At 50.8% G+C, this 16,796-nt stretch overlaps 2 protein-coding genes across 2 annotated transcripts in view; one reads left to right on the forward strand and one right to left on the reverse strand.

Moving 5' to 3' along the window:
- Positions 1-3,119, forward strand: part of LOC128270059 (uncharacterized) — a 22,797-nt gene extending 19,678 nt beyond the window's left edge. The window contains 2 exon segments of the mRNA XM_053007463.1: positions 1-46; positions 3,083-3,119. The exon segment at positions 1-46 is cut by the window's left edge and continues 92 nt beyond it. Of these exon segments, the coding sequence (XP_052863423.1) occupies positions 1-46; positions 3,083-3,119 (83 nt within the window).
- Positions 2,587-16,796, reverse strand: part of LOC128274009 (uncharacterized) — a 39,697-nt gene continuing 25,487 nt past the window's right edge. The window contains exons 7-12 of the mRNA XM_053012094.1: positions 10,423-10,631; positions 9,417-10,296; positions 7,871-8,397; positions 5,808-7,732; positions 5,527-5,731; positions 2,587-5,424 (exon numbers count right to left, since the gene is read on the reverse strand). Coding sequence (XP_052868054.1) covers positions 4,888-5,424; positions 5,527-5,731; positions 5,808-7,732; positions 7,871-8,397; positions 9,417-10,296; positions 10,423-10,631 — 4,283 coding nt within the window. The 3' untranslated portion in view covers positions 2,587-4,887. The remainder of the gene's footprint in view (positions 5,425-5,526; positions 5,732-5,807; positions 7,733-7,870; positions 8,398-9,416; positions 10,297-10,422; positions 10,632-16,796) is intronic.

The following is a 16,796-nucleotide window of genomic DNA, read 5'->3' on the forward strand; positions in this document are numbered from 1 at the left end:
GCGGCGACTTCCGGGCACTGTTCGAAGGGTGAAGCCCACCGCGAGGGTCCTTCGCCCCCGACCGGCGGCCGGTCCTCCCGCTCTGGGGCTCATGATCGTGATGATGATGATGGAGCGGTGCGGTAGACGTCGATGATCAAATGAAGCAATGAAATAATGGCATCTACTCTTGTAGTTTACTAAGCTAGAATCAGTGCATGCTAGAGGAACATGTGCACACACACTCACGAACACACGGACACACACACACACACACATGCAGGCAAGATACGACATCAATTACATGCGCATCCGATCATGGTGCGCAACACACGCCTCATCAACATATACACCAAACCGGACCGTACATATAGCGTGTTGTTTTGAGTTTTCTTTCGCGAAAGGCTTTTAGATGAATTCTGATCGAGTATATATATATACATAAATAATTATATATTGAAACACACAGACACGCACACACACAAACACAGACAAACAGGAGGTAGATCGGGCAGTTCCCGCAGGGCGAAGTGCGGAGTAGGAAAGTACATGCCACAAAACTAAAAGCAAACTGTCATTTCCGGCACTCAGCTCAGCTCAGTAGGTAAACTCAGGATTACTGCACGAATCGTTACAAAAACAAAGAAACAACAGTTGAAACACTCATCGGGGACACTTGCTTTACGGGAAAGGGGGGGGGGCCGAGTGGGAAGGCGGGACGTGTGATGATTATGCTGCGGAGTGTGCGACGGTGTGTGTGTGTGTGTGGGGAGGTGAGTGTGCGGTCGTGAAAGTGTCCTTGTTGGTCGTGAAAAGGTCGTCGTGGAAGAAACAGAACGCACAAAATGGAAGGAAGTCGATCGTGTGCTCACCACACACACACACACACACATTCTGGCACGCACACACGCATGCAGACGGCACATGGCGAGACAGGCACACAGGAATACTAGAACAATACCATAAGAGACCTTTATTTACCATGCGGTGGGCAGGAGGAAACACATTGTTTGGGTGAAAGGGGGTGGAAAGAACTCAAGGAACGGGTGTTCAGTTTGGCGGCCTTAGGCGTAGGAACGGTGGAAGCCATCAGCGCACTAAATGTTATCATCACAGTGGCACACACAAACACATACACACAAACACGCACACACACACACAGGAATGCAAATTGCGGTGCCAATGCCATCTCGGAAAAGGGAGCTCCGGGTACCGGAAAGAGAGAGGGAGAGAGAAAGGAACATATTAGTACCCGGGCTCCATCCGGGATGCGCTACTTTGCACCCCAAACACGGAAGAGACATTAGAAAGTGGCGAGGACGCTTCCGGGAGTGTTCCGGACACATGCCCGGGCCACCCGAAAGCGAGGCGTAACGGGTAGTGTAACATGAAAACGATGTAGAACAGAACTACAAGAGGCAGTAGGCACAAAACGAATTGTAGTGAAACAAAAAATGCAAAGAAACAAAAAAAACTAAACTAAAATTAAAGCTGAAACAAACAATAGTGGAGGAGCTAAGTGGACGAGGCGTCACAAACAGAGGGCGAGTGCAGTGTTGTGGCCCAGTCCTCCCTGGAACGCGGGCATTGGCGAAGAGCGGACGGGGGAGCGGATCTCGGATCATGGATCGCGCCAACGAAAAATCAAATTCATAGGAGTAGAATGAAGCACTTAGGAAAAAAACGAATGAAAAATGGCCGCACGCCATTACTCCAATCAATGGGGGACGGACGGACGGCAGGGCGCACCGTCGCAAGAGGCGCGAGAATAGTGGACGGAATATCCTTTAGGTTCCGGTTGCGTTCTTCATTTATATGTCGCGTCTAATTCGAGTTTTTCTGATTCTCAATCCGTAGTAGCAGCAGCAGCCTGCGGCCTGCATTTGCAGTGCAGTCTTTACTTTAATGTAGCAAAAGTTATTATGTTTAAAGCAGTGTGAACTGTATGACGCTGTGACACGGACTCCACGGACGTCTGTTCCGCGACCGTTTGTCACACACACACACACACTTTAGCAGCTAACAGCGCTCCGCAGCATCAGCAACCGCAGCAGCAACAAAACCGACCACACTAGCGAGCAGCAGATGGTGGCGAGAGCAAGCAACTATTGGGCGAAATCGTTAAGCACACGAGCAACGAGCGCCCGGCAACAACTCAAAAATTCAGAATGAAGCAAAACACAAAAGCAACAGAAGAAGAGAAGAAGAAAAACACAACAACTCCAAAACCCAAAAGCAAACAACAGCAACAACAAAAATCTCACAAAAGAGCGTTGTAGATAAATATAGTTGATCGTCGTTTCATGATAGTTTATTCAGCATTACTGATAGATTAGCCGGCTTACACAAACTAAAAAGTGATTGTGAATAAAACCCTAGAGATGAACAAAAGCACTAACGCCGCCATTGTTTCTCTTGCTGCTTCGCGTGGATATGAAACTGGCGAAAGAAATTAAGTATCGAGAGGACCAGAAGCTCGTGAGTCCGGATTAAAGATAGCGCAAATCTGCAAGGTCCGCTAGCAGCCGAGTCCTTTTCGAGTCTCTCTTTTATGTTTCTATCGAGGATTATTGTAAACAACGCGTACCCAGCAATCGCAGTAGGCGAGGCAAGCGAATGGTTGTAATCCGGACCGTCAAATGAGAACGCATCGCACCGAAAGTATCGTTTATCGTTTTTTTTATTGTTTCGTATTTTAAGTTGCGCAATCGGTTAAACGGATACAAATTGTGTTATAAATATATAAAATATTACGAAATAGTGTATTTTTCGATCGGCGGCCGTTGGTGGTGATGTAGTTGGTTGTCCGGCAGAAGGTTGTTGTGAGGGGTCCCGGCACCCGCGGCCTAGCTTGTTTTGGGCCCACCACCTCAAGGATTGCTGCCACACCCGGGCCAGTACCCCCCATATTTACCCCACGTCTTGCTTGCGCTTTAGGCACGATCTTCCGTTTTTGATTTTTCTTCATGCTGCTGCTTGTTGCCTTCGAGGGCCATGTCCAATTCCTTATGTTTTCCGTCAATGCGCTGTGTGTGTTTAGTTCTAGTTCTAGTAGTTCCGTTTCTATTTTTTTTTATTTGCTTCTCTGTCCACTGCCCCATAGATGGACAGTGGTCGCTACCTCTTCCTGCGTGCTGTAAACAGCCAATTATAGTCCAGCCATTCCAGTATGTGTGGCCATAGTGCCATTTCCCTTCAAAAAGCTTCCACTCTATCGCATGCACCTCAGACAGACACTCGAACAACGAACATTGTAAGCTCCTTTTTAATGCCTTTTTTAAGCGAACACAGTTACATTGCTATTTTCAAAGCTAAAAATTTACCACCTTCCAACGGTCGGATTGGTCACTTTCGGTAGACAAATCGATGAGGGGTGGTCACGTAGGAGCCACACACACACCCACCGTTACGAGGCGTTACACGACGATGACGACGATGATGATGATGATGGGTAATTACTGTTACTGTTACTATCGTGGGATTTATTGAGTTAAAATATTCGATTATTCCATGTTTTTTAGCTGCTACGGTGTGTGTAGTTATGATTTGGGGGGTTTGTTCTTTCCTACCGTTCGTTCTCCGCACGTTACCACCACGATCCGGAAGGCTAATGGAGATTAAATGGTGTGGTGGCGCTGCTATCGGTGCTAAGCAGCAGTGTAAAAATAGCACCCGCCGTATTACGATGCCGGAAACGAGAAAAACAAGCAACGAGAGCAAACGTAATATAAGTGATCGCGCACGCACATCACGGCCAAACTAATAAAATCTGAAGCTGCGTGCAGACGACACACCAGAATCGCCGAAGGATGTAGCGGGGTAGGGCGGGGAAAAAAGGAGATGCATGCACCTCTGCGTGCGTTCACCGAAACTTCGGCCACCGTTCGTTCGTTCGTTCGTCTACTATCAACGATTCCGGGCAGAGACCGGTCACTATTCAGGCTTGCCCCCCTTCCCGATAAGATTCATTTTTCTTCTTTCTCATCATTCGTCTAATGCTGCTTTCTGCTTCCTTTCTTAGCTTGTTTGTTTTGGTATCGGGAACGCATTTATCGTGTTTTTTTCTCGAAAAATATAATAAGGGGAAAAAAGAGAAGCATCCACACAATCCATCGTAAAACGGGTTTGCGTTCGGATCGGATTTTTAAGGCCCAAGAATATAATGACGACGGCGGCGGCCATCGTGAGGAACAGGGCAGCGGAAAGCCGCTATGCAAATCAAACTTCCGAAAAGTACTGTTTCAGAGAGTAACACTAATTACTGATCATCATGCTTGGCATAAAAAAAACAATAATAATAAGATTACATTGCTATCACTAAGGGTAGAGCGGGTTAAATATTGTATGAGGATAACTCTATTCGCGCCCCAAAGACCATTTTCTCGGTCCCGGGTTTAGTCATTCCCAATGGACAGTTCTCCCCCCAATTAACCTCTTGCTGTTTTGCTCTCGCTCTCGCTCGCTCTCTCTCTCTCGTTAGCGATTTTGTTCGATGTGGCCTTCTCACAGTAGTGGTTTACATGACATCCTTCAATTTCAACAAAACCGTGTATCGCTCCCCTGCGAGAAAGCAAAAGGTTTCGTTCTCATGTCGCATTCGCGCGATACGTTGTCATCAGTTCACGGCCTGCTCGGTTTCAAGACATGTCAATCTAGCGGCTTGCCAAGACGCGAACGACGATTTAAAGTGCTCCGTATCCGTAGAAATATTTTTGGAGAAAAAGTTCCAGAGTTTCCAGATATCCACGAAGTGTAAAAGTGCAAGAAGGTGGTGGTGAAGGAATCGAATGGAAATCACGCACCGGATGCATCGCCGCGTTGACAGAGACGGATACGGAACCCAGTTTGAGGCGTGAAAAACGGATTTATAAGTAAAGGGAGTGCGCGTGCGGTGCCGCTTTAGGCGCATCACATCGCTTGCGGCACGAGCAGCTGTTCGGGCTGTGGAGCAACCATCTCTACCGTTTCGTTGTCAACCACATCGGCGCCACCGCCGGCCGTTTGGCTCTTGTTGTCGGTCTCCGTCTCCGTGGTGGTCGTTGCTACTACTGCTTGCTGCTTCGACACGGCAGGACTCGCCGGTTTCTTGATTGGTACCGGCGTCGGTGAAGCTGCCATTTTCTTCGCTGGGCCCGTGCCATTCTGGAGCTTCTTTACGGCCGGTGAGGTTGCCGTCGGGCGTGGAGCTAACGAGGTGCGCGTGGACATTGCACTCGTCTTGCTGCTCGCGGTTAGCGCGGCGGACGTACTCTTGGTTGTAGCAGCCCCGCCCGACGGTTTCGTGTCAAGCGGCTTCTTGATCCCGACCGTGCTCGTTCTGGACGTGGCGGTTGCCCGCGAAGGGGCCGTTGTTGCCGGGGCCCGAGCGGTCGTACTAGTGGTGGTTGTCGATTTCGTTGTTTTCGTTGTTCCATCAACCGTGGTAGTTCCGTTGGTAACCGTACTCTGAAAATGGGAAATGTTTGCAAAACAAAACAAAACCAAACCGAATAGTACACACTCCGGATTGCGGTCACGTTGAAATGCATGCCAAATCATGCCGCTTACCTTTGCTGCAACGGTTCGCTTGACTGTGGTGGTTGTTTTTGAAGGAACTGTGGTGCTCGACTTCTCCGAGACGGTGCTCGAGGGCCGCGAGGTAGCCGAGACGGGACGCGACGCCGGTCGGGTGGTGGTGGTCGACAGCCGAGAGGACGCTGTTGGTTTTCCTGCCACCCCACTAGCAGCAGTTGTGGTCGATTTGGGGGCAGTCCTATGAACAGAAAAATACTCACAATCAGTAACAGTACTTCGTCGTCACCTTCCGCGTTCCATAGTCCTCCGTTTACCTTGTAGCCGTTGCACCAGTTGTGGCCGTTTTCATCGTTGTGCTCGTGGGTGCCGCAGCCTTTGATCTCGCAGCTGCCACCGAGGACAGGGTCGAAGCCTTGGCCGCTGTTGGCTTTGTGGCTGCATCTGTCGATGGTTTCTTTGCCGCCAGAGTGGACGTTTTGGTGGAGGCGGCACTCGATGGACGAGCCTCTTTCACACCATTCATGGTTGCAGCAGCGACGGGGGTCTTTCCTGCTGTGGCAGTTGTTGTCTTTTTGGCGGCACTGGCCGCACCTGCCGGCGGTTTGCGGGTGGCAGCAGCAGCAGCAGCTGTGGTTGTGGCGCTGCTAGCCGTAGTGCGTGCTGTTGCAGCACTCTTCGTTGTGTCTTTGGACGCTCCAACTGCGGGTTTTGCGGTTGCACTCGATGGTCCGGTTTTTTTGGCCGCCGTTGCCGGTGCCTTTGGTTTGGCGGTTTTACTGGCCACCGATGCAGCGACAGCCACCGCCCCGGCGGCTGCTACAGCGGCAGCAGCCACCGGTGCAGTAGTGCCACTTGCGTCCGTACCCATCAGGTTATCGCTCGGTTCTTCGACTAATTTAGGCTCCACAGCGATCACCGGTTCCGGTGTCGGTTCGGTGGAACCGTGTGTATCAGCGACCGGAGTGACTTGCTGAGCCGAAAGCAATGACGGTTCGAAGGCTGCTGTCGCCATGTCCTCATCAAAATGTATCTTTGCAACCTCGCTGATCGTCGGTTGTTTCGGATCATTTGTCGACGATAGATCGAAGAACGCTGACGCATTCCCTGCCGCCAAGGCAGCACCACCACCACCGACGTTCATTGGGATTTCTTCCCCCAGGAACGGATTGGCGCCGAATGTCATCGCGTCCGTGTGACCATTGTTGAGGGACAGTTGACCAAAGTCTTGCACAAAGTCCACTGCCGGTGACGGTTCGTCTATCGTTTCCTTGTGCTCAATGTGCTGTTCCTCCTTTGCGCTGTATGGCTCCGAGGAGGCCATCAGGTTCACCTGCTCGTCGTAAGCTACTGCAGGCGGTTCCGTGAACTGACGGTTGACGGCGAACGCTTCCAACTGGGCGTCTTCTTCCCCATCCGGTAGCTCGTGTACCTTGTTCAGAAAATCTAAGTCATCTGCGGGAACCGTGTCGCCGAGCTGACCACGAGTGGTGGCCATCACCGGCAGTAAATCTTCGCCAGCAGACTTTGGGCGGTCACCGTCACCGTCGCCGTTGTGTTCGCCACCGTTTAGAACAGCACTTTGCAGGTCGAATACGGGTTGTTTGGCGAGCGGCGATAGGGGCGAAGATTCGCCCACCAACTCGAACTCGTGCGGTCGCTTATCCATTTCGGTTTGGAAATCGGTCTCCTGCGGCACGTCAAGATCTTCCATCGACGAGCCCGTGCCCTTGCGGGGACTTTGCGCCACAATCGTATCGTCACGCAGCCGATAGGACTCGTGGTCCAGCATGCGCGATGGTGTAAAGTCGGCCGCCGGAGCGTCACCGCTCGGCCCCGTACCAGAGCCCGGCAGAATCGGCACAAACTCCTTCGCTTCCGGATTCAACTGCCAACCCATATCACCGCCCGCTGCCAGATGCATCGATTTCTCCTCCGCCTCGTAAAGATGCTTTTCGTTCAACTCCTCTTTGAAGGGGCTGCTGCCGTCCGACGCCTCCTTTTCGGCTGCGCTCATACTGAACAGATCTTTCTCCTGCATGCGGTTGTCCTGAACCGGCGAAAGCGGTGATTCGAGCGAGCGAGCTTGCCCGGCTGCCACGGCATCATCACCGAACGGACTCGCCTCCATCTTCTGGACACTGAAACTATCACTTGGACCGGACTCGAACGGTTCTTCTTCCTGCACGGCTTCGTTTATATCACTGGGCGGTTCCACAACCGCAGTAGGCGTTGTCGCTTTCTACAAAGTGAACGACGAAAAGTTAAACAAACGAGGCGTTTTATGTAGAGAATTAAAAGAAGTAAGATCTAGACAGTTCTTAGTTCAAGCGCAAAATCAGCACTTTCGCCTAAATATTCAAAGCAGAAAAAGCCGTACCTTGTTAAGTTCGTTCAGCAGATTGACAACTTCCGTAGCTGCACCACTGCCACTGATGACATCATCAAATTCGCTAGCACTCTGCGGGACGGCCGATTCTGCCACCGCGTTCTCGCCAAGAACTTCTACCGGTTTGTGCTCGACGATCTCCGTTTCCGTGGGCTCGTCGTCCCCTTGCTGCACTTCCGAGTGCTGTTGTTCGGGCTCAACCTCCGGCTGTTCCTCCTGGTCGAAGGTGTGTAGCTCCTGTTGTTGCTGCTGGTATTCCTTTGGGGGCAGATCGTGTTCTAATGCCAAATCCAGAGGCCGCTCGTCGTCTTGACGTTCTTGCTCCCCGCTAGGCTGCTGGTGGTCTTCCGGCGTTGCGACACTGCTGTTTTCGACCAGATCCGATGGCGTGCTTTCTTGTTTCTGCTGCTCTTGTGTCTGCTGCTGGTTCACCTTCACATAATCCCATTCGTCTTCTTCGGAATCTTCGCAGCAACCGGCATCATCATCCTGTTTGACGTCCGCCGCACTATGGTGATCTGGCGGAGGCGAAAAAGAGACGAATGAACAAACACGCACTCGCGCACGCAGCCACACACACACACACGTACACACGCAGAGACCGGCCGAAGACGATCAACGCGTCGAATGCGAACAAAATGACGGCAGGCAAACGGTGGCGGTAGCGGCGGCGGCAGCGGTACCGTCGTCTTCGCCCCGTTTATGAACCGTGTGCGGCTTTAGTTTCGCGTTAACTTTTCTCACACACACACACACATACGCAGCCTACTGCGAATGCTACTTTAGGCCACAAAAAGGCAGTAAACAAGGGAACGTTTTTGGTTGGGAACAAAACACAAATAATTTTACAGCAACAAAAAGTAACGCGACTACTTCGCCGACAGCAAAAACTGAACTCGGGAAGGAGCGAACTGCAGACTCGCTGCACACGGACACTTAGGGCCAACACGGGCAGAGCTATGATTCATTCGGGAGCGACTGCTTCGGAAAGAGTGAGACAGGAATTGTTGCGTACGTAAGACGGCGGCGACGGGCGAATGAGAAAGCACCGGCAAGCGTCGCTTCGACGCGTCGAAAGCGGCGCGTCGAGTTCGCCTTACGTCAATTTCTCTCGCCGCTCGCCGCTCATAAAGCTCGCCCCAAGCGAGAAAGGCCTCAACACCGACAGATCCATCAAGGCGTCAGAGATGGCGAACGTTCCCAGTGCGGACGTGATTAAAAAGCAAAATTTAGGATTTATTCTGAGTTCCTAAATTCTGCAATATGATATCATTTTTGTATTATTTGAAGTACTCTAAACTTAAGATGAGACTTCTGTCACATTGAAAATGCTCCAAGAATGAGTATATTGCTAGGGTTTTATAAATATTTTTCATAAAACGTTTTAGTATCAAGTGTTCTGGCCATACCACGCGAGTTATCAAGGCGTAATTTTCTCGATTTGGGAAACATTTCATTAAACTGATAACGGCGACCCTCAGCTCGATGATTATCTGAGGATGGGTGGTGGCGGAATAAAACTCAACAGTGCACTCACCATTACCATAGTCACTGTCGAACGCTTTCTCGTGATGCAGGTCCTCCTTTTCCGCACCGTCAAACTCCGAATGTTTCTCCTCAATCAGCTGCCCGTCGTCTTCGTCCTCCTCCTCCTGTTCGTGGTGTACCGGGACGCCGGTTACCTGCTGTTCGATCAACTGTCGCCGGATGGCCTCCGAAATGCCGAACGAGTCGAGCTGATCGATAAGTTTATTATCCACGATCGAGTCCGCGCCCAGCAAATCGTTAACGATCGGCTCATCGATGGACTTCATCAGCGGAACGATGTCTTCATTCAGTTCCGCTTTCTGCACCGGCTCCGAGTCCGAGGCCAGCTTCTCGAACGCACCCTCGGCATGCGCCTCCTCCTCCTCCAGCTCCAGATTATGATGGTGCCCGCCGGTACCGTTGACGTGAGGCACCGCGTGTTCCTCTGAAAAGTCGGCCGGATCGGCACTAACGCTCGACGGGGACGTGGGATCCTCCTCGATGTCGTGGCTGTTGGCATCAACCGTCATCTCGGGAGCGCTCGGCGATTCCACGGCCGAGCCCATACCGAACGGATTGTAGTTGTAGTCAGTGTCGTGTTCCACCACGCCATCGCCGTGGCCGCCCATCTCATGCGATGCCACGTTGCCATTGCCGAGCGCATGGCCGGCCTTTTTCTCCTCCGCTTCCAGCAACATTGGACTAGGCGATTGTTGGCTATCGTGCAGTCCGTCAACGTCTGTTTCCGGTCCGAGACCAGCGCCGGAGAGAAAGCCCATATCGTCCACCGGGCCGGCGCACAGCGACTTTGGCGCTACCATTGCACTTTCGAGCATGAAATTTTGTATATCCTCAATGGCTTTATGGTCTTCCAGGGGAATTGAAGTATTCTGCAGAAGAAAACGAGGAAAAGACGCAACAAAGGGTCCAATAAGTAACCCAATTATCATGGGCGCGCCGCCGATAATTTGTGGGTAGCGCGAAATTCACGAAAATCTAATCATAATCTCTCGTACCTCCGCCAACAGGCCGTGGCTGGTGGCATCATTTAAGTCCATTTTTTGGCTCGCTCTGTGTTTTGCTTTAATCTCTATCTCTTCGACGAACGGCGTCTCTTTGATGATGGTCGGGATGTCTTTTAGGAACACTATTATCACCGTGATGTTGTCTGTGGTCTCCTGTTTGGCGCACGCTATTAAATAGTCGTTAATTTTCTGTGGATCATCTGTGGACGGAAGAAAACAAACAAACGGAGCAAATGAAGTAAGTGTGTCATGTACTGCAATGATCCATGCTACTATTTTTGGCAATGTTTTCTTTAGGCACAATCCATGACACAACTCTGAAATGCACACCCATAAGCGAAATGCTAAGGTTAGGTAAACACGTCAGCGAGCGCAGAACCAAGCCTCCTTTCGGAAGTCCTTGTACATTTGCATTGGATGACATCATTGCACACAGACCCCTTGGAGCAGCCTAATGACTCTCGCTAGGCTGTCCTCAGATGTCATACAGCAGCAGTTCCGATGGACAGAGCTCGAAGTGTAACCCTAATGGAACTGACGGCCAAATAAGCACCCCACCGCGCCCCCAAATGCTGTCAAACTCTGATGAATTGTTCGGATAAAAATAGATCCACCTATCTTTTGCTCGGGTTCCGTTTCGGGTGCATACGCCTTACAGGCATTCCTTTTTGGGCACAACGAGGTCCATAAGTGGGATAGAAAAATAAATATTGAAAAACAATCACCACTCCCGGTGGGCTCGGGCGGACAGCAGGCGTACGACGCGACTCAAGAAGTGGAACTCCCGTCGGATCTGGCAGGTGGAATCACTTCAAAGTGATGAGCCTCCGCGACACGTTTCGATAATTTCCAATTGTTTCCCAAAACCACAATTCTTCTCGCGTGTTCCACGGACCAGCGCGTTCGGTGACGGCCAGACATTCAACTAGCGCTTAATTATTAAACATCCTCCCCATTCCGACAATAGCTAATCATTTCCGCAAACAAAAAGCACGGCCAGCCACAGTGGCCGCGGGAAAACAGCGGACTTACGGTATTTTCTTTCCCAGAAACCCCTTGACGCACACACAGACCGGGGCACCGTCCGGTCGGGGCGGTCCGAATTCACGAAATTGCGAAAACGGGGCCAACTTACTGGCGCACCTTACCGCCCCCCAAAAGGCAACGTTTTTCTTGCTCTGTCCATTCCGCACAACTTCTAACGTGGCGTGGCCGTGGCCGTGGAGGTAGCTTTCGCGGCAAAGATGACGTTCGTGGGTTCGTGAGAAAGCTTCCCACTTTTTTTTGGCGAATTCTCCGGATGATTTAGTCATTGGGGTGGTGATTTGTTGGTTCTAATGTCGGTGGTGCGCGAAGATAGCCATCACCACCGAGCCGCTCCCGGTGACCAAGCAGCACATCGGGCGTCGTGGTGTGCGCCATTACACTAATTGCCAGATGCGCAAATCGCGCTACACGAACGTTCCGTGGGTCACCCACCGCGGAGTTGCGTGTGACTCGCACACCGGCCGCAGTGTTTTTGGTTAATCCGCGCGCCACTTTTTTCCAATCGCCAATTTAATTATGATTCACTTCACGCTTTTTCGCTACATTACGGGGCCCCCTCGTAGCCCCGTGGCCGGTGGTGTATCAGTTTATTAAATCTACCTTACGGCGGGTCTCGCGTTCCCGCATCATGCTCGGATTCGCGGTTTCCGGCCATGTTTTGGTAACCCCGGGCAAGGGTAAACCAGGGCTCCGCCACCACCACGGCGAATCCGCGCATTGTTGGTGGCGGTGGCCCCCTTTTGTTTAATGCCAACAACTCCTCCCCCCACGGTCGAATATTCAAATTTAGCCGGGGCAACGGCGCCAAGTGCTTTTGTCAACCCCGAATGATCGTCGTCATTGAAAGTTTGTAAGGAAAAAAATCCAACGCCAGGTGAACGCAACTCAAAGCGCTCCCAAAACGTGAGCCAAAAGGCAAACCCCGCGGTGGCAAACATTTCATTCAACGACCGTAAAAAGATTATTCGACGACACAGCCTTTTTCGCGTGAAACGAACCGAATGGGCGTGTAAACATGTTTGCAAAAGATTTACCAAAAACGAATAGAAAAAGAATTGTGCAAAACATTTTAAGTGTATGCTTTCAAATTATAAGGAGTGCAGTTGTTCAAGTTTTTAACTTTTTGAGCGGTTCCGGGAGTTTGTATGTACAGGCGCAAGGTTGCGTCCTTTCCCCCGGTTTGTTTCAATGTCTTTCTATACGATCTTCTCTACACAGCAGTCTGCTCGTGGGGCATTAAAGGTGATCTTATAATGAAGAATTTGAAAAGAACTGTAAAAAAGTATTCAAAATTGTGTCAAAACATGAGCTAAATTAAAATTAATGACCCAAGTACAGAAGCTATCTGTTGTAACCTGCCTTCAGGGTCCATCCAAATAACATTAAAATACTCTGGAGCTAACGATAACTTCTTCGAAAATAGAAAATCGAAATTGAGCCAGAAAAGCCATACCAGAAAACTACAAAACATTCCGAACAAATTCAGAACAATCAACAACTTACCTCCCAGGCAGTTAAAGTTCACGAAATTAGTAAAGGGAAACTACTAAACCTATGTTCGTCACCAGACTATTTTTACATTCAAATTTACCATGCTTCGAACACCTTTTAAGTGGTAAACTGTAAATAGTTTCGGTTTTGATTTCAGTTAAGATTTCGTAATAAGTAAGCTGTAGGTTAAGTTTAGAAAAAGGAAATTAGCAGGTTTGTTTGGTTAATTTTTCCAGATGCGTTAAGCGCAGTCACGTTCAACGTCTCTTTCAAATTAAGTAACTTTTTCTTCTACAATAAGGCGAAGCTTAACTGTGTCCAGTACAAAATTAATTGTAAAACTACTACGCGAATCTTGTTATGACTGCAGGAGTTGAATGGTCTAAGTCGAGAGTCTAAGCGTACATTGACCGTTTGCTGCTTGTCCAGCAGTTCCCAATGGATAATTCCCAGCCCAGATCCTCATCAAATTCCCTATCACTATCAGAAATGCGTCAAATCGTATTCCTGGGCGCTCTAACAAGAATCTCCAAGAAAACACGGCCAATCTAACCTAAATTAGTCTACAGAATTTGCATCAACAAATGCCACTACAAAAGCCGATCAATTAGCACAGGAGGTGAAATTTATTGGAAAGCAATAAGTCAATTGTCTTAAGTTATTTCATTTCATGTCTCTTAAGTTGATCGACAAAGACACTACTTTCTTAACCGGCTACCTCAGTGTACGCGTGTCACGCGCTTTCAAAAGAGCCGATCTCAGAACCGATTCATCACACCTTTGATCGTGTTCCCGTGATCGTGCGTCGTCGTCGGCCTTGTGGACACAGCACGTCACACGGCCCCAGCATCCACCGGGCGAATAGTTGCCCGATGAGGTGCCCGATTTCATTTTTAGACTATCGATTGCGATTCCACGCGATCACCGTGGAGAAGAGCGCCCGACAAATCGATGCGGCACCCCACCTCGTGCGTGTGTGTGTGCGTGTTCGGCCGGGATCATCTTACGGCCAATCCGACCGATCACCACCTGCTGCGCTGTGCGGTGAAACCAATAGCAGGATGCGAACGTGATCCCCGCGGAGTGATCGACAATCGATCAAGCGTACGGGCGGCTTCCTGCCGGGCGGCGGCGCGCACTAATGGCCGCTCTTCCGTCCGGTGGATGTGTGCGGAAACGAAAGCACGCCGCCGCCGACGGCAGGGACAGGAAGTGCCAACCGAGTGCCAGCCACACCGCGAAATGCTATTTTCGGTGGCATCAACACTGCGCCGCGGCACCGTGCACTATGGGCGTCCGCCACACGCACACGAAGGTGTTGCATCCTGCCCGTTGCCGGTTGGCAATGATCTTGCCCTCCCACACGCGGGTGAAGGTCCGGACCCGGAGCCCTTGACCGCGAAGAGAGAGCACGGGGAGGAAAAAATTGGAACACGCCCACAGACACGCGGACGCCTGATGCTGACGCGGGCGGGGATCGCTCTCTCTCCGGTGAAAATGCGCGCTGTGTATGTGTGCGTTCCCTGGACCGGAAATGTTGCCAAAAATGTTGCTCCCGTTAGACGTGGAGACGAAGAGGAACTCGGAAAATCAATCACGCGAAGGAAAACTGAACCGAAACCTACCGAAGGCCGCACAGAGAGAACTAATTCGGAGAGAGAGAGAAGAGCAAACTGGGCAAAGAAAGTAAACGAAGAACAAGTGGAGATCGAGAAAGATCGCAAAGCAAAGCGGCGAGGCAAACACACACAACGGCCACGAAGAAGCAATAGAGCCTCTAATGGGCAAGAAGAGAAAAGAGAGAAGAGAAAACTTTGGAAAAGCGCAAAAATTCATCGTCCACAGCTCACTGGAGAAACTTTCACCCAAAAATTTCCCGCCCGGCCGCACAGCCGCCTGGCCAGGGCTCCCCTCGTATCTCGTTCTCTCTCTTCCACGCGCACACACCGCTTTTCCCGTGCGCCCGATCAGTGACGCGCGTAGACCTCATTTTTCCACGATACTATTTTCGCCCGCTGGCACTTGTCTTTGCGCCCCAACACACCCCTCTCCTGGGGTCCTAAAATGGGGGCCGGATGCCGGGCAAGGTGCAAATATCTAATTCTTTCCAGCTCTCTCTCTCTCTCACTCAAGAGGGGTGCACGATGGCCCAGTCTCGGGTCCCCGGCGGGAAACTTTCAACCATCTTTCTCTCGGTCTCTCTCTGCCTATCTGTGTCTGTTCCATTCGGAGGGTCCCAGCCCCCAACGGCGGCCCGGGCGCATTCAATAAAACCGTTTGAATCATAATTGGAGCTTGGCCGATCGACCGACCGACGGACGGACGGTCCGCAAGCGACCGACCAACCGACCTTCCATGCATCTGGGGAATGCTGCTGTGGAGCAGTTGCCCGATGGTCCCCAGACACGGGGATGGAAGATCGACGGGATTGCCGGCGGGATGCCGTGGGATGATCGTCACAAACCGGCGCTCTTACCGTGGCCCCGGAGAAGTACCGTACTTTTGCGACACCGAGCGTTCTTCGGCCGCGAAAAACAAGGTTTTCGAAAGAATGATAGTGGACCAAGTCACATGGACCGACGTGTTGCCCCAGGAACGTGCCATTAACTCACCGACACCCGGCATCTGAAGCTGAGACGAACCATCAGACGAGTACCTCAGTGAAAAGAGTTTGTTGGGCGAAAGGTTCGGGAAAGTTCTTCAACAAGAAACAAAAAGGATCCCATTACCCATGTGGAGAAACATACTTTCAGATTGAAGGGTCTGTGAAGACACAGGTTTTGAGGTTTCCAAGATGGGGTTTCTTACTGGACATGAGCACTCCTTCCAACGAATCCTTGATGCTGTGTTTCGAACGCATAAAGCGAATCCCACGAATGTGCCTTTAAAATATTCAATTATTGGGGACAGATTTTCGTCGACGACAATGAACGATTGTTCCGTTTCCAAAATGCCGCTTTCGGTGGAAACCAAGTATCGATGGATCTATGACCTCAACAACACGACAAAGCGTGCCTAGGACTCGCTAAAATACGGTACGTCCCAACGCTTCCATTATGATGGAACGTGCCATGAGCTTGCTAGGTCGGTGTGCCGCGGCCCACGTTCTGGCCACCATCGGTTCTTTGACCGCAGAGTTTTCCGTCGCTCTGTTGGCGTACCTGGACGGAAATCACACCGCCCCTGCCCCGTGATCCCCTCTGCAGAGCCAGCAGATTGCATCTGAATCATATTTCCTGTAGGTGTGTGACGGCGCGCGCACCCAAACGCGGACGATCATTTTCTTCATTCGCCGCCATCGTTTTCCATTACCACCTAATTCACCGTATACCCCTTTTACCCCCCCAGGGTTGGGGGCTAGGCTGTGTTCTTCGCCGTTCTGTTCACCGTTAATGCATTTCGCAAACTGGAGGTGAAGAAGCAAAAAAAAAAGGCAACAATACACAACAACCCAGACCGACGCGGATAGCAAAGCAAATAGCAGCCGCAGAAATGATCTCATTTGCTTTCGTTGGTCCCGTTGTGTGTGTGCGGTTGTGGTGTTGGTAGAGAAATGACATACGATGGCCGCGATTATTATTATCGCCCCTGCTCGCCATTACTGGCGATGCGCAATGTCCGTGAGTCCGAGGCCCCCCAAAAGCGACACAGTTCCCCCCGATGAAAACAACTCGATGGCATCACCGCGCCCTTTGAGTGCTGTTCATGATGATGACGATGATGACGGTGATGACGGTGATGATGGTTGCTTAAGACTTCCATTTTGCACTCGGAGCATTGTGCAGTAACAAAAACGCACATTCAGAGCCCAGGCGGCGAGTCACGTA

The sequence above is a fragment of the Anopheles cruzii genome, chromosome 3 (assembly GCF_943734635.1).
Source record: "Anopheles cruzii chromosome 3, idAnoCruzAS_RS32_06, whole genome shotgun sequence".
Classification (NCBI taxonomy): Eukaryota; Metazoa; Arthropoda; class Insecta; order Diptera; family Culicidae; genus Anopheles; species Anopheles cruzii.